Source organism: Microcaecilia unicolor, chromosome 1 (genome assembly GCF_901765095.1).
Source record: "Microcaecilia unicolor chromosome 1, aMicUni1.1, whole genome shotgun sequence".
NCBI lineage: Eukaryota > Metazoa > Chordata > Amphibia > Gymnophiona > Siphonopidae > Microcaecilia > Microcaecilia unicolor.
Genome location: NC_044031.1, coordinates 769,124,200 through 769,146,606, shown reverse-complemented (window position 1 = coordinate 769,146,606; position 22,407 = coordinate 769,124,200). Strand labels below are relative to the sequence as shown.

Sequence of the window (22,407 nt, the reverse complement as noted above, 5' to 3'; positions counted from 1 at the left end):
CCCCAGGGTCTCGTACCCAATGACGGGGTCTTGGTCCACGCCCCAGTGCAGATTGGAGGACGGCTGTCCTCGTTTCTGGGCGAGTGGACCACAATAACTTCAGACGCTTGGGTGCTGGAAGTCATCAGAGACGGCTACAAGCTAGAGTTCTGCCGACCCTTAAGAGACGGGTTTGTACTCTCTCCCTGCAAGTCTCCGGTCAAAGCTGTGGCAGTGCAGCAGACTTTGGACAATCTGATCCGCCTGGGTGCGGTCGTCCCGGTGCCAGAAAATCAGCTTGGCAAGGGGCGTTACTCCATTTACTTTGTGGTACCAAAGAAAGGAGGTTCTGTCCGGCCTATCCTCGACCTCAAAGGGGTCAATCGGGCCTTGAAAGTGCGGCACTTTCGCATGGAGACTCTCCGCTCTGTTATAGCGGCAGTGAAGGCAGGGGAGTACCTGGCATCCTTGGACATCAAGGAAGCATACTTGCATATTCCCATCTGGCCTCCTCATCAACGCTTTCTGCGTTTTGCAGTCCTGGGCCGACACTTCCAGTTCAGAGCCCTCCAGTTCGGGTTGGCTACTGCTCCGCGGACCTTTTCCAAAGTAATGGTGGTCATAGCGGCCTTCCTGCGAAAGGAAGGAGTCCAAGTCCATCCTTATCTGGACGACTGGTTGATCCGAGCCCCCTCTTATGCAGAGTGCGGCAAAGCTGTGGACCGGGTAGTTGCTCTTTTGAGCTCCCTGGGATGGATCATCAACTGGGAGAAGAGCCAGCTGCGCCCGACTCAGTCCCTGGAGTATTTGGGAGTTCGATTCGACACCCAAGTGGGCAGTGTTCCTGCCAGACAATCGGATTGTCAAACTTCAGGCTCAGGTGGACCAGTTCCTAGTAGCCTCTCCTCTTCGGGCTTGGGACTATGTGCAGCTGTTGGGCTCTTTGACGGCCACGATGGAAGTAGTGCCCTGGGCCAGGGCTCATATGAGACCACTACAACATTCCCTGCTGCAGCGCTGGACTCCGATGTCGGAGGATTATGCTGTGCGCCTTCCCTTGGATCCAGCAGTGCGCAAGGCGCTGAGCTGGTGGATGCAGACAGACAAGTTGTCTGCGGGAATGCCTCTGGTGACCCCAGAGTGGATTGTCGTCACGACGGACGCCTCGTTGTCGGGCTGGGGAGCCCACTGCTTGGGAAGGACAGCGCAGGGGCTCTGGTCTCCTGCAGAGGCAAAGTGGTCTATCAACCTCCTGGAACTCAGAGCCATTCGGTTGGCGCTTTTGGAGTTCCTCCCGGTACTGGTGTTGAAGCCTGTACGGGTCCTGTCGGACAATGCCACGCCAGGGAGGTACCAAGAGCGCCCCTCTAGCCAAGGAGGCTATGAATCTTTGCCAGTGGGCGGAAGCGAACCTGGAGCAGCTTTCAGCGGCCCACATTGCCGGAGTCATGAATGTCAAGGCGGACTTTCTCAGTCGCCATACCTTGGAGCCCGGAGAGTGGCAGCTATCTGCTCAGGCGTTCTTGGACATCACGAAGCGCTGGGGCCAGCCGAGCCTAGATCTGATGGCGTCATCGGCCAATTGCCAAGTGCCGCGCTTTTTCAGCAGAGGACGGGACCCTCGATCCCTGGGAGTAGATGCTCTTCTCCAACAGTGGCCGACACAAGAGCTTCTCTATGTGTTCCCGCCCTGGCCCATGTTGGGCAGGGTGCTAGACCGGGTGGCAAAGCATCCCGGCAGGGTAATCCTGGTGGGTCCGGATTGGCCCAGGCGTCCCTGGTATGCGGACTTGATCAGGCTCTCAGTCGACGATCCTCTGCGGCTGCCAGTGGAGCAGGGCCTGTTACATCAGGGTCCCGTGGTGATGGAGGATCCCTCCCCCTTTGGTCTTACGGCCTGGCTATTGAGCGGCAGCGTCTGAGGAAGAAGGGCTTCTCAGATAAGGTCATCGCCACTATGCTGAGAGCGAGGAAGCGCTCTACTTCTACTGCTTACGCCAGGGTTTGGCGTATCTTTGCAGCGTGGTGTGAAGCAGGCTCCCTTTCTCCCTTCACTGCTCCAATTTCTTCAGTGTTGGCGTTCCTGCAAGAAGGTCTGGAGAAAGGCCTGTCGCTCAGTTCCCTTAAAGTCCAGTTAGCGGCTCTGGCTTGCTTCAGGGGCCGCCTGAAGGGTGCTTCCCTGGCTTCGCAGCCAGATGTGGTGCGCTTTCTCAAGGGAGTTAATCACCTGCGCCCTCCTCTACACTCAGTGGTGCCTGCGTGGAATCTCAACCTGGTACTAAGAGCATTGCAGAAGCCGCCTTTTGAACCCTTGTCGAGGGCATCTCTGAAAGACCTGACGTTGAAAGCAGTCTTTTTGGTGGCTATCACTTCAGCCAGAAGAGTTTCCGAGCTCCAGGCGCTCTCCTGTCGAGAGCCTTTTCTGCAGTTCCTGAGGCAGGAGTGACTATTCGCACTGTGCCTTCCTTCCTGCCCAAGATTGTTTCTCGCTTCCATGAGAATCAGCAGCTCTGTCTCCCTTCCTTTCGTAGGGAGGACTACCCAGAGGAGTACTCTGCTCTTAAATATCTGGATGTGAGACGAGTCATCATCAGATACTTGGAAGTGACCAATGATTTCCGGAAATCGGATCATCTGTTTGTCCTGTTTGCAGGTCCTCGTAAGGGTCTGCAGGCTGCTAAGCCTACAGTGGCAAGATGGGTCAAGGAAGCCATTGCAGCGGCTTATGTGGCCGCGGGGAAGGTGCCGCCTATCCAGCTGAAGGCTCACTCCACGAGAGCTCAGGCGGCCTCGATGGCAGAGGCCGGATCCGTCTCCTTGGAAGAGATATGCAAGGCGGCAACTTGGGCTTCGGCTCATACATTTTCCAAGCATTACCGTTTGACTGTGGCTGCACGGGCGGAGGCCCGGTTTGGAGCTTCAGTGTTGAGGTCAGGGATTTCAATGTCCCGCCCTGGGTGAGTACTGCTTCGGTACATCCCACCAGTCTATGGATTGATCAGCTTGATGATATGGAAGGTAAAATTATGTATAATCATACCTGATAATTTTCTTTCCATTAATCATAGCTGATCAATCCATAGCCCCTCCCAGATATCTGTACTGTTTTTATTCTGGTTGCATTTCAGGTTCAAGTTTAGTCTTCAGTTACTTCAGAAAGACTTCGTGTTCAAGTTTTTTCACTTGGATTCTTCAAGAGTTAAGACGAGTTTGTGTTACAGTGAGCTGCTGCATTCCTCTCCCCTCCGTTTTACGGGGCTGGATTGAGACTTAAAATTCTGCCGGCACTCCCTCCTGCTTCGTGCGGCTGTAGGGCAGCTTTGTACCCCTCCCGCTTCGGCGGTGTTAGGGTCAGTCAGCTCCTCCCGCGGTTGCGGTTGCAGGATAAGCCAGATCCCCCCGCATCGGCGGGTGTGGTGTCCCTCCCCCGCTCCGCGGGGATGAGCTGGACGGATTCCCCTCCCCCACTTGTGTGGGGATGAGCTGGGTTAATTCCCCTCCCCCGTTTCGGCGGTGGTGAGCTGGGCAGAGTGTCCCTTCGTGGGTGTAATTCTCTAAGTGCTGAGTCCTGCGGATGGAGCTTTGATATCGACATACTGAGGAGTTTCCGGCAGCACATGACCACATATAGGGAGGCAAAAGTTTGCTCTCTATCTCCACCTGCTGGTAGATGGACACAACCCACCAGTCTATGGATTGATCAGCTATGATTAATGGAAAGAAAATTATCAGGTATGATTTTACATAATTTTACCTTATTGACTTATGAGTGTATTCACTCTGCAGCTCCTCAGTACCTCTCCACTCTCATCTCTCCCTACATTCCTCCCCGGGAACTCCGTTCACTGGGTAAATCTCTCTTATCTGCACCCTTCTCCTCCACCGCTAACTCCAGACTCCGTTCCTTTTATCTTGCTGCACCATATTCCTGGAATAGACTTCCTGAGCCGGTACGTCAAGCTCCATCTCTAGCCGTCTTCAAATCTAAGCTAAAAGCCCACCTTTTTGATACTGCTTTTAACTCCTAACCCTTATTCACTTGTTCAGAACCCTTATTTTATCATCCTCACTTTAATATTCCCTTATCTCTTGTTTGTCCTGTTTGTCTGTCCTAATTAGATTGTAAGCTCTGTGGAGCAGGGACTGTCTCTTCATGTTCAAGTGTACAGCGCTGCGTATGTCTAGTAGCACTTTAGAAATAAGTAGTAGTAGTAGTAATGCTGCCTCTGACATACCTAAAATTTCAATTAAATATTTTTTAACCATTTGTATCGGTGAAATTAAAGGTGATTTAGGAAAGTTTATCAGTCTCAAATTGAGTCTCCTGGATTGGTTCTCTAAATATTTCAAACGTCTGAAAGTGAAAATTTTCTCTCTTAACATAGTTTGTCCCACAAGTTCCAATTTTTGAGTTCTTTCATCCAATAGTTTCACTACAGAAGCTTGTTGAGTACTATTCTGTGTCTGAATGAGAGCAGCTTCAGATAAGGACTTAATTACTTGAGCATTTTTAGTTATCAGAGATTGTAAGGAAGATTGCACAGTAACAGTCAAGTCACTGCGGCTGGTTTTTCCATATTCCCCAAAGAAAAAACAGGAAGAGGGGCTTTAGCAGCCTGTTCCAAAATACTCACTGTCTGTAAAGAAAGTGCAGATGTAGCTATCAGCATTGGATCTTCCGGTCTGCTGTCGTTTGACTTTTCCTTCAGTTTGGGCAAGTTCCCCCCCTGCACGCTCCGATTCCCACTTGGATATTGAGCTACAGGCCTTGCCTCCAAACTTTCTCGTCTTGGCTGAAGAGGAGCCGCACATTCGACGGGGCTCAGGGAGACCCTGTCTACACTGCTAGTAGACGCCGAAGTGCTTGCTTCGACTGCGGGGGTTGAAGCCGTCCTGGGACCAGACATGACTCCGAACTGTTCTAAAGTCGACTGCTGAAGCTGGTGAGTCCTGGTAGGGGTGGAGGGCCTCTTCTTTTCCCCATTTTCGGCGATCGAAGAGGGACCCTCTTCAGTAGCGTTTATTTCAGGTTAATTCTCGTCTGGTACTGCGTCTCAGACTGCCGCCATCTTGGGCCCCCTCAGGAGGTGAGTCTCTTTCTACTCAGCTGGGTCCAGTTATGAAATGGGCACTTCAGCACATTGGGGGAATTCACGTCTTTCCTCCCTGGGCTTTTTCACTACGGACGATTTTAACGACAGGTTACATATTACTAACAGCAGATCAGCAATTTCATGCTTGAGTTCTTTGAGTACCTTTGGATGTATGCCATGCGGTCCAGGTGATTTACTATTCTTTAATTTGTCAATTTGACTCAGTACGTCTTCCAGGTTCTCTGAGATTTCTTTTAATTCCTCCACATCATTAGCCTTGAAAACTATTTCTGGTACAGGCAGATCTCGTACATCTTCTTCCGTAAAGACAGAAGCAAAAAATTAATTCAGTTTCTCCGCTATGGCCTTGTCCTCCCTGAGTGCCCGTTTGCTCCTTTGTGATCTAACGGTCCCATGGATTCCCTTGCAGGCTTTCTGCTTCTGATGTACCTGAAAAAGTTGTTACTGTGAGTTTTAGCCTCTGTGGCAAGTTTTTCTTCATATTCTCTTTTTAGCCTTCTTTATTAATGCTTTGCATCTGACGTGCCTATGCTTATGTTGCTTCTTATTTTCTTCATTTGGGTCCTTTTTCCATTCTTTGAAGGATAATCTTTTGGCTGTAATGGCCTCTTACTTCACCTTTTAACCACGTAGGCTGATGTTTTCTCATCTTTCCACCTTTGCAAATACGTGGAATGCATCTGGACTAGGCTTTCAAAATGGTATTTTTGAATAACGTCCATGCCTGATTTAGTATCATCGCATCTTCAGTTTCCTACCACATGCTTAGCAATCTCTGTAAAACCTTAATATCATGGTGGAGTAAACACAATGGCAAGGTTTGCAAAACATAAAACCAGTGAGAGAGTCAAGTGAGGCCAAATGGTTAGTTGCTTCTTAGTATCTGAAAGAAGCTTATCGATATTCAGTCGATAACGCTGATTAGGATCCATAGCCAAGCAGACACCTAAATAGTGAAAAGAGCCTTGTGCCCACTTGAGTTGGACAGACACCCTCCATCGCAGTTTCTCCATTCTGCCAAGGCTTCTGACTTATCCAAATTTAAGTGAAAACCTGCAAAGATTATAGTGGATTTAGAAAAGGTACAGAGAAGGGCGATGAAAATGATAAAGGGAATGAGGCGACTTCCCTATGAGGAAAGGCTGAAATGGCTTGGGCTCGTCAGCTTCGAGAAAAGACAGCTGAAGGAAGATAAGATAGAGGTATATAAAATACTGAGTAGAGTGGAATGGGTAGATGTGAATCACTTGTTTACTCTTTCCAAAAATAATAGAACTAGGGGGCATGCAATGAAGCTACAAAGTGGAAAATTTAAAACAAATAGGAGAAAATATTTCTTTCTCTCAATGTGTAATTTAACTCTGGAATTCGTTACCAGAGAATGTAGTAAAAGCAGTTAGTTTAGCTGGGTTTAAAGAAGGTTTGGATAGCTTCCTAAAAGAAAAGTCCGTAAGCCATTATTAAAATGAACTTGGGAAAATCCACTATTTATTTTATTTTATTACATTTGTACCCTGCGCTTTCCCACTCATGGCAGGCTCAATGCGGCTTACATATTATATGCAGGTACTTATTTGTACCTGGGGCAATGGAGGGTTAAGTGACTTGCCCAGAGTCACAAGGAGCTGCCTATTTCTGGGATAAGCAGCATAAAATGTGTTGTACTGTTTTGGGATCTTACCAGGTACTTGTGACCTGGATTGGCCACTGCTGGAAACAAGATGCTGGGCTTGATGGACCTTCGGTCTGTCCCAGTATGGCAACACTTAAACTTGTGTACTAAAGTCCCCATATTCACGAAAGTTCTCTAACAAAATTGGTATTGATTTCTGATTCTCTTGCAAACAAGAGATCATTGGCAAAAGCCATAACTTTAAAACTAGCATTCCTCAATTGGAGAGTCATGATCTCTTGGTTAGACTTAATCTCTTGGGTTAAGGGGTCAAGGGCTAAAACAGCAGTGGGTTCAAGGGGCAACCCTACACATCCGTTGGGCATTGAAGGCCCCTGAAAGAAGACCATTCACCCAGACTTGAGCCTAGGGTCGACTGTATAAAGTCATAATAGCCTCTGCAAAAAGACCACAAGTCCCATATTCTGCGAGCATCCCATGAAGGATGGGAGGGGACTCCACAACTATTCACCGTCTCTAATGCTGCTATATACAACCACATAATGCTGACTAACCTCACTGCCAAACACTATGACTGTCACCCTAATGTCGATACCTGAGCAACAACATAATGCTGACACCTACGCAAGATCACAATGTATTCTTTTTTTTTTTTTTTTCATATTTAAATTTTTATTATGTCTTTAAATAAACAGTATAAAACATCCAATTCAGCTTCTAACCAGCCTCAATTTTTAGAAAATGCACAAAATGTCCTAACAGGTTTATATCCTTACAGGTCTTAGGAACAATGTCTGTTAGATTAATTATTAAATCAACAACATGGGTTCATCTTTTCCTCTATATACCCTACGAAACTACCTTTAAGCATACATTCCACTGTATTCCAAACTGTTTATAATTGCCTATCTTCTATCCTAAAAAGAAAAAAAAAACCCAAACACATGTACCAGTATTGCATCCCAATTGTCCCTCTTCCCCCCCCCCCCCAATCCCCCCCAACCCCTATATCCCCCCCCCCTTTCCTTAGGGCTTAATTTTCTCCAGGCTATTCAGCAGTCGAGACCAACTCCGCCTTCGTCTCAATTCCCCATCTCGGCGATATGCCGTGAGGCGTTCCATATTTATAAGTGATTCCAACCTGTTCTTCCAATCACCCATTGCTGGTGGGTCAGGAGTTCGCCACCCACGTGCTATAAGGCATTTTGCCGCGGCCAGCCCCCATCGGAGTAACTTGCTCCGTTCCCAGGAGTTGCCCTCATTGTACAGTCCCAACAAACACGCTTGAGGACTACACACTAGGGACTCCCCCGTCATTTTTACTAAATTTTTCATCACTGTCTGCCAAAATACTCCCAATTTGGGGCAGAACCACCAGATATGTATAAAAGATCCCTTCCTCTGCCTACACCTCCAACAAAGATCAGAGGCATTGGGAAACATGCGTTTTAGTCTCTCCGGTGTATAATACCACCTGGTCAAGACTTTGTATGCATTTTCTTGTACCAAAGCACACGTTGACGCTTTTTGTACCTCTCTGCAAATCTTCTCCCATTCCTGCTCATCAAAGCTACAGCCCAAGTCCTTTTCCCACGCCGCCTGAAACCCATAAGGGGCAGGGTCGTTACCCCTCATACATTTATAAAGCACTGATATGTGCCTAGGTACTTTCTGTAACAACCCCCACAAATTCTCCAGACTCTCTCTCTCCTGTGGGTTCTCTCCTTTCCACCCCCTTGTCTCCAAATAAGACTTAATCTGTAAATATGAGAAGAAATCCTCTTTTGAGAGCCCATGCTTGTCCCTCAACTCCTCAAAATTTTTAACTCTATCTCCCAGTAATACATCTCGGAAACTCACGAGGCCTAAGTGCGCCCACCTCTTGAAGACCCCACTCTCCCTCCCCGCTCTGAAACTCGGTTCCCATCGTATCTCTGCCCTTGTGGATACGCCCTTACCCTGTCCCATCTGAGCCTGGAAGTCTCTCCAAGTCCCCAACAGATGTCTAAGATAAGGGTTTTCTATCCCCTCCAACACCCTCCCTGCTCCCTCAGTAGTCCATAATAATGATTTTAATGCTCTTTGTGGGAAATAGGTTAAAACCAGCGGGTCAAGTGGAGCAATCCTATCTCGTTCCCATTCCGCAACCATCTTAATTTGCGCTGCCATATAATACCACTCGATCCGTGGCACTGCCCTCCCCCCCCCTTTCTGACTCACCCCACATCACTCTGCCTGCCAAACGTGGATGTTTATCTCCCCATACAAATTGTAAAACCTGTCTTTGTAGTTGTCTTAATTTTTTTCTGGGGACTGCAACAGGTAAACACTGAAAGAGGAATAATAGCCTGGGCAACACATTCATTTTTATCACTGATATTTTCCCCCACCAGGATAACCACATCCCCTTCCACCTAGAGAGGTCCATCCTAATCTTATCCACTGTCCTCCCATAATTGAGATTGTATATCCTACTCAAATCTTTAGGGATCTGAACCCCCAGATATCTAATGTGAGACTTAGCCCACCTAAAACCGAACAGCCGTTCCAAGTGGGCTTCCTCTTCCTGGGAGACAGATACCCCCATCCCTTCACTCTTATCCATGTTTACCCGCAACCCCGCAAATTGCTCATACTCCCCCAACACCTCTACCACCACCCTCAGCGTAGTCTCTGGCTCCCTAACATAGAGTAATAGGTCATCTGCATAAAGCGACAAACGATGTTCTTTCCGTCCCGTCACTATACCCCGATATTCGGGGTGAGTTCGCAAAAGTTCTGCTAAGGGCTCTACATATAAGGCAAATAATAATGGCGACAGGGGACATCCCTGTCTTGTCCCTCTGCCTATTGGGAAAAAGGAAGTGTATTGGCCATTGACGCACAGACAGGCCCTGGACGAGGCATATAACGCCATGACCCACTTGCAAAAATTTTCTCCGAGGCCCATTCTCTGCATCACGGCCTTCAGAAATCCCCATTCGACCCTGTCGAAGGCCTTCTCCGCATCAACTGCCAAAAACACCACCCCTGGACATCTATGTTGCGCCTCCCACTGTAAATGTAATGTACGACGTATATTATCTCCCACCTGCCGGCCCGGAATAAATCCTGACTGGTCGTCTCCTATCAATTTCTGTAAGACCCCCCCCAGCCTATTGGCCAAAACCTTGGCCAAGATCTTGACATCAATATTTAAAATGGAAATGGGTCTGTAAGAACCACACGATGTAGGATCCTTACCTGGTTTGGGCAATAAGGAAATACCTGCCTCCATCATTGAGTTCGTAAATCCCCCCCCCCCTCTAATATTCCATTCCCTAGTCTAAGAAGCCGGGGCCCTAGTTCTTCTATGAAGCACTTATAAAACCGGGCCGTATACCCATCCAATCCCGGGGCTTTCCCGTTCGGTAGATTCTGAATGACCCTCTGCACCTCTCCCAGTCTGAGCGGCTCTCCCAAACGGGCCTTTTCGGCCTCATTTAAACATTTCAATTCTATCTTGTCAAGATATTGGACAATTTCCCCCATTGTCTTACTCCCCTCCTTTTTATATAGCTCCTTATAGTAGGCCTCAAAGCTCCCCGCAATATCAGTATCAGTATGATGCCATCCACCTCTACCATCCCTCAATTGTTGAATCAGCGCCTTGGATCGTCTAGCTCTTAACATCCGAGCCAAATAGGCTCCTGCCTTATTGGCAAATTCAAAGGTCTGCTGTTTCAGTCTGGCTCGCATATAATCTATTTCAATCATCTGCCACTGAGCCAGTGCTCCCCTTATCCTTTTAAGTTCCTCTCCCAACTGTGGCGTAGGACGCTGTTTGTGTTGCTTTTCCACCTTGATCAGTCGCGTTCGCAACTCTAATAACTGTTGCCCGCGCTCTCTCTTCTTCCTCGCCCCCCACTTTATCAACACTCCTAATTACTGCTTTCATTGCATCCCAGAGCGTCTCATCCTTAACCTCCCCATTATCATTAAATTGATAGAAGTCCTGCATTGTTTGTCTAATTTCCTCCCTTACCACTTCATCCCCCAATAAGGTGTCATTTAACTTCCACACCCCTCTACCCGACTTGCCTCCCAATCCCTTAAGCTTTATCCAGATGGGCGCATGGTCGGAGACATGACATGGTTCAATTTCGGCTGCTTCTACCATGGGCCAGCTATTTTGATGAACCCATAAGCTATCCAGTCTCGCATAGGTCTGAGCCGCATGTGAGAAATGTGTGTAATCTCTCTGTGTCCCATGCATTAATCTCCAGCAGTCAACCACCTCGTTTTCTTTCAAAAATCGCTTCATAGCCTTACGCCCAACACTCCCCGCTTGCCCCGTGCCCTTTGACGAGTGGTCCAGCACTATATCCGGAACCAGGTTAAAGTCACCTCCTATAATAACCTGACCTCTAATGAACCCCTGTATTTCCTTCATCAGGTTGTCAAAAAATTGCCTCTGATCTTCATTGGGTGCATACAGATTGAGAAGTGTGATCTCCCTACCCTGCCACAGTCCCCTGATACCCAAGCATCTGCCACTCGAGTCCCGAAATTCCTCTTGTATTATCAACCCACAATTGTGCTTCACTAATATCGCCACTCCTCCTACTCTCCTGTTCTCTTTACCCTGGTGGACCAGAACTTCTCGATATGGCCTGCGTCGCAGCAAATGTGCGTCCCTTGGCCTTAAGTGTGTTTCCTGAAGCATCGTGATCTCCCAGTTTAATCTATTTAGTTCTTTGAATACTCGACTGCGTTTCCCCTGGTTGTTAAGTCCATTCACATTCCATGAACCTACCACAACCCTCCCTCTGTTCCCCCCTCCCCCTCCCACCTTACCATTCCCCTTTCCCTTATCCCCTCCCTCCCTACCCATCCCCCCACCCTTTGCCGATCTCTGTTGTACAAGATCAGCCATTGAGGAACAAGTACGTAGCCGCCCAGAGGCATGGATCTGTATAATGAGATCAACCACCCTCTGTTCACCACAACCCCCCCCCCTCCGGACATAACACTTTAACATTCCCGACTTACAATGTCAGTTGTAGCAATCCCCAAAGTACTATCAGGACACTGTATCAGATCAAAGGCTCCACTAACTAATAATAGTAGTAAAGTAAAAAAAAAAAAAAAAGGGGGGGGGGGGCATTACTTAGTTGATTACCAGACATCTCTCTCTTCAAGATACAGCCCCACCCCCACCCCCCCAATCTGGCTGGAGCCCCCGATTGCAAGTCGTTCATATCTTCCCATCAGCCTGAGTTCAACCAAACCCAATATGTTCTCAGGCAAGTCTTAGCTGTTTGTCAGTCATCTCGCTCTCAAAAGGTGCAGCATGTAGTCTCCATTCGCCCTCCAGCTTATTCTTTTCCAGTCTGGTTGGCATCTCTGCTCATAAGCCTTTCATAGCCTCCCAGCGCCATCCTTTTTACCAACCGCCTGCTCTCTATTATCAAAAAAAAAAAAAGAGAGAGAGAAGGGGGGGGGGGGGGGGGAGGGTGGTACAACCACCTTAGTTCTCCACTTGCCAGAGTTAGTCAATACCAGACCCAATCAGGCCTCAAGCTATTTGTTTATCCCCTTTTTTCCCGTGTTCCACTACAACCTGCCATGCAGAGTCTCTCCTTGGTGCTGCTTCTTCTCTTGATTCCCGGGTCTGTGCAGGTATGTCCTTGCATCCCATAGAACGTAGTGCCGCCCATGCTTCCGTCACTGTTGTAACTTTGCGGGATTTTCCTTCCACGGTAATCCACACCGCAAAGGGGAAAAGCCATCTGTATCTGATCCCCCTAGCTCTCATGAATCCGGTGACTTCTCTGAAGCTCCCTCGTTTTTGCAGCGTGACGCGAGCCAGGTCCTGGAAAACCCCTATCTTATAAGTTTTCCATTCAAATTCTTTACTCAGCCGTGCTTTCCTCAGAATTTGCTCTTTTATAGGAAAGTCTAGGAAACAGGCCACCACATCTCTTGGATTCGAATCTCTCCGCGGCCCCGCCGCACGATGGGCCCTTTGTATTCGGATTTCAGGAGGGGAAGCCACCGAATCTGAGGCCAGTATATGTTGGCAAAGTTCCCGAACTACAGCCTCACAGTTATTAAAAAGGTCCAGCTCGGGGATCCCCTTAAAGCGTAAATTATTGCGGCGGGACCTGTTCTCGAGATCCTCCACTTGTTCTCTAAGCTGCTTCAATTCCTCCTGTTCCACAAACACTCGTTTTTTAACTGACTCCAGTTCTGACCGCATGGTCCCCATCCCCTCCTCCACCTCACCTATGCGGGATCCTAATTCCGAAATTTCCGCCCGTATATCTTTAAGGGCACTTTGGACGTCCTTTCTGACTCCCGCAAACTCTGCCTTCAAATCTTTCAGTAGCCCAGCCACAGCCGCCGGCATCATGCTCACTTCCTCCGGGCTGTCCTCCGTTCGCTCTGTATGTTCCGGGGATTCCATTACCGGCGCCATTTTCTTTCCCCGCAGCTCCGAACTCTCCTTCCCCTTGCTCGCCGTCCCGCTTCGTTCCGGTGTGAATCGGAACTGCTCCAGCGATTTTTTGGGCGGCATAGCCCGGGACCTGCGCTCCAATGCGTTTGCTGCAGTCCTCTCTCCAATAGGGTAAGTTTTCCAGCGCTTTTTCACATCAGCCCCTTCGGGGCTCCACGATCGCACCACCATCTTGGGCCGTGACGTCACTTCCTCCATCACAATGTATTCATATACTATGTATGTACGCACTTGATTGTAAAACCATGTGCAACTCTGTAGTCCGGAAATAGCAATCGCCACTACGGCAAATGTAAGCCACATTGAGCCTGCAAATAGGTGGGAAAATGTGGGATACAAATGCTACTAAATAATAATAATAATTTTCCGAATATTTTTAGAAACCACTTTCACAAACAAAACCCTACACTGACCCTACATAGTAACATAACATAGTAGATGACGGCAGAAAAAGTTCTCCAAAGACAAGCAGGCTGATATTCTCACAAGTGGGTGACGCCACGTCGGCCCCGGAGGATTTTAAAGCAAAATCTCTTTACGGCGTTCCGTCGCGCGAGCGATCGTACTGCGCATGTGCGCACACCTCTTCCCGCTCGCCGTGCGGACACGCCCCTCAGTTTTTCTTTTTCCGCGTCTGAGGAGACACGGAGTTCGTTAGGGCTTCGTGTTTTCTTCAGGTCTTCGGAGTTAAATCTCTTTTTTATTTTTTCATTTGTACTTTTCATGGCAGGCTCATTGTGGCTTATATATACAGGTATTTTTTGTACCTGAGGCAAGAAAAAATTTAAGTAATTGCCAGAGTCACAAGGGGCTGTGCCTGAACAAAGCATATAAGCTTCTCTTTTCTTTTTTCTTGAAAGTGCTGGTATATTGTTATCTGTGGGCTCTCTCTAGCCAGCAAACTAAACAAGCCCACATTTTTATGATCCATTTATTAAAACTTTACAAACGGCTCTCCAGAGCTGTGACAGCCTGCTCCAGCACACCACTCTCTTTAAGCCCCACAAGTGGTAAAGGTGTATGTCACAGGAAAAACCAGGAACCTAAGCAGGTGCATCCCTGGTCAGCCACTGAATGGGCAACCTGGTGACACAATATCAGTGGTGTAACCTTTGAAGTGAGTCTCCACCCGCCTCGGCGCCTCCTGCTCTGCAGGTCATTCGGGCGCATCGGAGGATGTGTCTTGGGCCGGATCATCTCCCTGTGAAGCGCAAGTAATGTCTCAAAGAAACGAGACGTATTCTACTCTGCCAGGGATGCCCAAAGGAGATCATTCTGGAGTCCGACAGAGACCGATGCACGCTGGGTATAGTTATGCATCGAATAGGTCTCCACCTGCCTCGGCGCCTCCTGCTTGGCAGGTCATTCGGGCGCATCGGCGGATGTGTCTTGGGCCGGATCATCTCCCTGTGAAGCGCAAGTAGTGTCTCAAAGTAACGAGACGTATTCTACTCTGCCAGGGATGCCCAAAGGAGATGCCCAGAGCTTTGCTCCCTCGGTTATGGAGGTATCCGGGCTTCAGACATCAGTCGGTGCCGAGAGCGTTGCTCCCTCTGTTATGGAGGTATCCTGGCATTGGACGTCGATGCACCGGTACGTCGGTACCAGGTATCATCGGTACCATGGGTCCCGTCGGCACCGGGTATCATCGGTACCATGGGTGCCGTCGATGCCGAGTGTCATCGGTGCCATGGGTGCTGTCGGTACCGGGTATCATCGGTGCCATGAGTGCCGTCGGTACCGAGTATCATCGGTGCCATGGGTACTGTCGGTACCGAATATCATCGGTGCGTCGGTACCGAGGAGTATCGATGCCAACTACATTGGTACCATGGTCGGTGTCATGGGTCCCGTCGGTACCGGGTATCATCGGTACCATGGGTCCCGTCGGCACCGGGTATCATCGGTACCATGGGTGCCGTCGATGCCGAGTGTCATCGGTGCCATGGGTGCTGTCGGTACCGGGTATCATCGGTGCCATGAGTGCCGTCGGTACCGAGTATCATCGGTGCCATGGGTACTGTCGGTACCGAATATCATCGGTGCGTCGGTACTGAGGAGTATCGATGCCAACTACATTGGTACCATGGTCGGTGTCATGGGTCCCGTCGGTACCGGGTATCATCGGTACCATGGGTCCCGTCGGCACCGGGTATCATCGGTACCATGGGTGCCGTTGATGCCGAGTGTCATCGGTGCCATGGGTGCTGTCGGTACCGGGAATCATGGGCACCATCGGCACCAGGTATCATGGGCACCATCGACTATCGGTACCAGGTATCATCGCCCATCGGTACCGAGTATCATGACTGCCATCGGTACCATAGTATCAGGTATCGTCGGTACCGTGGATACATGGGTATCAGGTATCATGGATGCCGTCGGCACATGAGTACCATCGATACCAGATATCATGACCAGGTACCATGGGTGCCATTGGTACCAGGTGTCATGAGCACCGTCGGTGCCATGTGTACCATCGGTACCGTCGGTGCTGTTGGTGCCGGATATCATGGGTACCATTGGTACTACATGTCATGGTTACCATCGGTACCAGGTATCATGGGTACCATCGATACCAGATACCATGACTATCATCGGTACCAAGTACCATGGGTACCATTGGTACCGGGGTCCATCGGTACCATGTGTATCATCGGTACCGTCGGTGCCATGGTCTAGCAGTCTGGTTTCGATTCCCTTGCATTTCCAGACTTTGTCCTTGGCTTCGGGACCATGGGTACCATTGGATGCCATGGGTGCTACCGCCTCCTGCGGCATCTGGCTTTTCACCTGGTCTCCTTCACCGATGCTGCCTCTGGTATGGGTGTTCGCACCCTACTGGGGCAACTTCTCGACCCATAGTAGCCTCCATATCGGACGTGTTTGGATCTGAGCTGCTCTGTTTGAGTAGTTAGTTCAGTTCAATGATGGTCATCTGACATTACAGTGGAGATTGTGAATCCCAATGCCCAGATGCTAGAGGTCCTGGACTACTATCTTCACCTGAGTCTTCTGCACTCAGAACAGATAGGAGTTTTAAGAACTTACTTTGGCGCCCCCGGGGCCAGAGCATACATCCTTAGCCTCTTTTGGAGAATGGCGTACCAGGCTGGCATGATCGCATCCCAAATCAAGTCTTGTCAGATCTTTACGAGCATTCCCACCGGAGTAGGCTAGACTTTTTCACCAAGTGGTCAGGTAGCACACGGTGTGTCGCAGGTTCCTGTCCAAGGGCATTTTCGACACTTGTAATGTAACACCTAGATTTCTGCTCTAGGTACAGTGATGCGCAGAGTCTCATGACTGTGTGCCTCTCTCCTGGAGGAGGAGACTCAGCAGAAAACTGTAGATATGCTGTACATACACTTCCTCATCTTGGAAGTTCTTTAGAGAGAGGAGTAGTTTTCCTTGTGCCTTAAGGGGTCGTACCTATACTCCTACTTCTCGACAGCCGGTTCGGGCTATGCCTCAGCACGCTCGTTCTAGTCAGCGGCGTGCACCTAATCAGGCCCCTGCAGCTATTCCCCAGGAAACAGAGGGGTTTTTGACTGGCTCCAATTCAGTATAGCCACTAAAAAAAAAAAAAAAAAAAATGTCCGTACCGGCCATTCTGCCTGTCGGGGGGAAGTTTACATTTTCTCCACCAAAGGTGACTTCTTTATCCTCCAACCGGTGGGGTTTTTCAACTAGTCCGGTTAGGATACATTCTCAATCTGGAATCAAACCCTCCACATTGTTCATTGGAAGCTTAATCCTTTAGCTTCCATCAAAAGTGAGTACTTGCAGAGGAACTCTCTGCTTTTCTCAGCGCCAATGCAGTCGAGCCCGTTCCACCAGGGCAAGAAGGGTTGAGATTCTATTCCAGGTCTTTCTTTGTGGGTTGCGTCCCATCATAAACATAAGGGGCCTAAACAGATTTGGTTCAGGATGCTTTCCCTGGGCATCCTTCTTCCCATACTTCAGGAAAACGATTGGTTATGCTCTCTGGATTTACAGGATACTTATACTCTCTTTGCATCCAGAGTATGTTTTTTTCCTAGTGCCTGGCTGTTGTTGCAGCGTATCTTCATGGACTGGGAGTGCATGTGTTCCCTTCACACGATGATTGCCCGTCTCAACAGATTACAGCACAGTACATATTGAGACTTCTAGACACATGGCTTCCGCAGTTCATGTAACTCCCATGGCACTTTTGCACATGACATCCGCTCAGTGCATCCTAGCTTCCCAGTGGTATCAAGTTTAGGGTATCTAGAGGATGTAACCCGACTGTTCGCCAGTCTTCGGTATCCCCCTCAGAGGTGGTTAATTCTCTCTATTTTGATTCTGAGGCATCTTACTCAGTCAAAAGCTGCTGACGAAGGTTGCATCCCTCCTGGCTATCCAACCAAATTATTTTAATTCAACAAACAATCGGGTTGTGATGTACTCGATAACAAAGGAGTACTGGATCTTGCCCTCTGAGTTAGGATGCCATGCAGATGTAGCGGTGGGCCCGCAATGCGGCATGTTTTCTCCAAGCCACTTATCTAATTGGCGTAAACAGCAGTCTGGCCGACAGGCTGAGCAGGATAATGCTACAGTTGAGCATGCCTATAGTTCGAAAGACCCCTCAGTGGATCTTTTTGCTACTTAGTCCAATCGCAAAGTCCCTCAGTTCTGTTCCAGGCTGCAGGTTCACGGCAGGCTACCATCGGATGCCTTTCTCCTTCTTTGGGAGACAGGTTTTCCGTATGCGTATCCTCCCATACATCTGGTGGAAAAGACTTTGCTGTTTCTCAAGCAAGATTGTGGAGCCATGATTCTGATTGCTCTTTTCTAGCTGCGTCAGATAGGATTCCCTCTTCTTCTGGAGTTGGAATGTTTTCCAGCTCTCATTACGCAGAACGAGAGGGCACTTCTACATCCCAACCTCCAATCTCTGGCTCACACGGTCTGGATGTTGAGAGTGGGGTTTCGTTGAGTTTTCCAGAGTGTCTCCCGACTCTTGCTTGCTTTCAGAAAAGATTTCACAAAGAGGTGTTATTCTTTTTCATGGAAGAGGTTTGCCGTCTAGTGTGACAGCAAGGCCCTAGATCCTGCATCTTGTCTTATACAGACCTTGCTTGAGTTCTTTCTACACCTGTCTGAGTCTGGTCTCAAGACCAACTCTGTCAGTATTCATCTTTGTGCAATAGAGCTTATCATCAACGTGTGAAAGGTCAGCCTTTAGCTGTCCACTTCACGAGAGGTTTATCTCTCCCCCAATATTGAGAGAATTCCTTGTATGTGTCTAGGGGAGATTATTTCTGTTGGGCTTAGCACCCACAATAGTTTTGACAGTTGGCTCTTATGCTTCGGTCAGAGTTCCTATCACTCCTTATCCAGTATCTTGGGGTCCCAATGTCGTTTTCATCCAGCTGCTGCAAGCTCAATTCGGGCCACTGGATTCCTGCCATCTGAAGTATTGGACCTGGAAGGTCGTTTTCCTTAGTGGCTGTTCCTTCAACTCGTAAGGTCGGTGAGCTTCGGTCTATAGTAGCTCAAGCGCCTTACCTTACTTCTCATCTTAACAGAGTAGTTCTCTGCATGCAGACAAAGTTCTTACTGGCGCTGGTATCAGAGTACCAGCTGATCCAGTCAGTTGTCTTGCCAACATTCTTTCTCCCTCATCTTACAAGCCCTGGCGAAAGCAAGCTCCGCACTTTTTGCGTGGAGCAGACGAGCTCCCTCGGACGGTCCGCCCAGTTGTTTATTTCTTTTAATGCCAGTTGCTGTCAGAAACTGCATAATTTCTTCTTGGATAGCAGAGTGCATCTCCTTCATTTTTGTCCAAGCTGGACTGACTCTAGAAGGCCATGTCACGGCTCACAAAATTAGAGCCATGGCTAAGTCGGTGGTTCATCTAAGATCAGTCACTATTGAAGAGATCTGCAAAGCTGCGGTGTGGTCATCAGTCCACACATTTTCATCTTACTACTGCCTTCAGCAATAGCCGACTCGTCAGTCGGTTTGGGCAGTCGGGGCTGCAGAACTTCTTTGGGGTTTAGAATCCAACTCCAACCCTCCTAAGCCCATTTTTGTTCTGTTCCAGGCTACACTCATTTAGATATTTCTTCTTTTCAAGTCAATTTTATTCTGGCCTCGCCGTTGCGAGACTCAATTGACCACTGTTTGTTGTGTTGTGTAAGCCTGGAAGCTAGGGATACCCCACTTGTGAGAATATCAGCCTGCTTGTCTTTGGAGAAAGAGTGGTTACTTACCTGTAACAGGTGTTCTCCGAAGATAGCAGGCTGCATATTCTCACAAACCCTCCCACCTTCCCCTTTTGGAGTTGTCTCCTCCATCTTTTGGATTTAACTGAGGGGCGTGTCCGCACGGCGAGCGGGAAGAGGTGTGCGCACATGCGCAGTACGATCGCTCGCGCGACGGAACGCCGTAAAGAGATTTTGAGATTTTGCTTTAAAATCCTCCGGGGCCGACGTGGCGTCACCCACTTGTGAGAATATGCAGCCTGCTGTCTTCGGAGAACACCTGTTACAGGTAAGTAACCACTCTACCTGCACGGTCCATCCAGTCTGCCCAACAAGATAAACTCATATGTGCTACTTTTTGTGTATACCTTACTTTGATTTGTATCTGTCTTTTTCAGGGCACAGACCGTATAAGTCTGCCCAGCACTAGCCCCGCCTCTGCTATCCAATCTCCGCAAAGCTCCTGAGGATCCCTTCCTTCCGAACAGGTTTCCTTTATGTTTATCCCACGCATGTTTGAATTCCGTTACCGTTTTCATCTCCACCACCTCCCGCGGGAGGGCATTCCAAGCATCCACCACTCTCTCCATGAAAAAATACTTCCTGACATTTTTCTTGAGTCTGCCCCCCTTCAATCTCGTATCGTGCCCTCTAGTTCTACCGCCTTTCCATCTCCAGAAAAGGTTTGTTTGAATGTCTGTATCATATCACCCCTGTTTCTCCTTTTCGCCAGGGTATACATGTTCAGGTCATGATAGTAGAATACCACACCTTGGGCACACACACAAAACACAGACTCTCAACAAATAAGAAACAAGGGACCACAAATCAGTAATAAAGATATGAAGGCAAACATACGAACTAGAAACCTCAAGGTCAGATTCTGCACACAGCAGAAATGGAAACTTAAATGCAAAATATTAGAGATGCACATTTCTAAAAGCTAACGTATTCCAATTAATAAATTCAAAATAAAATACTTTTTTTTAAACCTTTGTTTTCTGAACATTTTATTTTTCTATTGGATTTGGTCCCAGTATGTCTTGTCTAAATTTCTCTATTTTTGTTTCTTGTCTTTGCAGGATCTCATGTCCATTTGACATTTTCTCTCTATCCATGTCCACTATCCATCGTTTCTCTGTCCCTATCCATCCTGTTTGCATGTCCCCTCTGTGTTCAGCATTGTCCCTGTCCCTATGCTCCCTCAGTACCCAGCATCCCCTACTATGGGATCTATATGTCTCTCTCTCCGCCCCTTCATGGTCCAGTGTCTCGCCTCCCTTCCCCAAGTTCAGTCTCTCTCTCTTGTCCACACCTAATAATCTCCTCTGGGGTCCAGCACCTCTTTCTCTCTGTCCATCAATCCCCCCACCCCTGAAAAGGTCTAGCAGAGCAGGACCTACACTTCTCTTCCCCCCATCTCTCCCCTTTCCTCCCCCCAGGTGTAGCACCTCTTCCTCTGCCCATCACCCTGCCCCCAAAAAAGATCTAGCAGAGCAGTACGTGCACTTCTCTCTCCCCCCCCCCCCCCAAAAAAAAAAAAAAAGGTCCAGCAGAGCAGTACCTGCATCTTTCTCCTTACCTCCCTCCCCCGGTGCAGTTCCAGCTAGTCTCCCTTTCCCTCCCTCAGAGCCTTGGCCTTCCCCGCTACACGTCCTGCCTCCTCTGATGCAACTTCTGTTCCACATAGGCAGGAGTGTGGCTGAGAGGCCGAAGCTCTGAGGCAGACTGCTGTAATCACTGCAGTTCTGCTACTGGCAGCGATCAAGGGAGTAGAAGAGATGCAAGATGGCAGCATGCCTTGTGGGGGGGGGGGGGGGGGGGAGGGGGTAAGGAAACTGCTCTGTTGTGATTGCTGTGTTGGGCTGCCACAAGCCTCTTATACTGGGCTGGGGGGGGCCTAGGCCCCCTGTAGCTATGCCCCTGGTGTGCACATCTGTATTCTTAGTACATACATACACACATTAGTGAAGGAAAGAAAAGATGTTGCATATTAGTCTGTTTAGTGTGATCTGAATGAATAGGAGAAGAAACCCCCTCCTACTCTCACAAAGAATTGTCACTTTTGTGCAGTACGGACTTACGATGGTAGCTTTTCTGAAATTTTAAATTAGCTTGCCTAAAACTGATTTTGTTTTTCAGGACGAAATGCTCTGCATCTGGCTGCTAAATATGGACACTCTTTGTGTTTGCAGAAACTCTTGCAGGTAAGTATGAATACAGATAGAAATCATCTGCTTAGAGGCTCAGCATACCCGCCCCTCGTTTTCAAGTGCATCTTAAGTATATTAAGGATGTGTGGTTGAGCTACAAAAACATTGAAAGTCTGGAGATCGTAGTCCTCCCTCATCAACACTCTTTCTCCCTGGTACAGTGACAACGGCAGGGAATTAGTCTGTCCTCACCACACCCTCTAATCGCCACATTGCAATTTTCAGATATGCTGGATTTGGGTCCAGGGTGCTCAGTCTAGTTGCCTGAATTGCACACTATCTTCTGCTGCTGGCTCTTCTCGTGATAAGGACTGTGTGTATGTCATGATTTCATGATTTCATAATATGAGATTGACTGTAATTCAGTCCTGCTCCTGCTAGTCTTATGTTCTTATAAGCATATGCCATATTTTAAAGTGGCCAGTAGTTCTTGCTGTTGGTATATATGGCCGTCTCTGGTTGACTACAGTAGCAGATCCAAAATGTTGAGAGTGGCTGCTTTTTTTTGTTTTTCATGTCATGGGTTCATAAGCAGTCTGAAAAAATTACATGTTCCTTAGCGTCCCTCCGGACCGGCCCAGAATGTGACTGATAGGTTGTGCATGCCTTCCAGCAGGTGGAGACTGAGAAAACAACTGTGACTCTAGAGAGCCAATAAGAGCCTTTGCCAACTAGAGAAAGACCCATTAATCTCAGTCTCCAGCAGGTGGAAGGTGGTGAGCCCTTCAGTCTC

General features: G+C 48.5%; 1 protein-coding gene across 1 annotated transcript in view; it reads left to right on the top strand.

Moving 5' to 3' along the window:
* The window catches only part of UACA (uveal autoantigen with coiled-coil domains and ankyrin repeats), a 146,925-nt gene that overhangs the window by 21,813 nt on the left and 102,705 nt on the right, over positions 1-22,407 (top strand). The window contains 1 exon segment of the mRNA XM_030189816.1: positions 21,604-21,668. Coding sequence (XP_030045676.1) covers positions 21,604-21,668 — 65 coding nt within the window.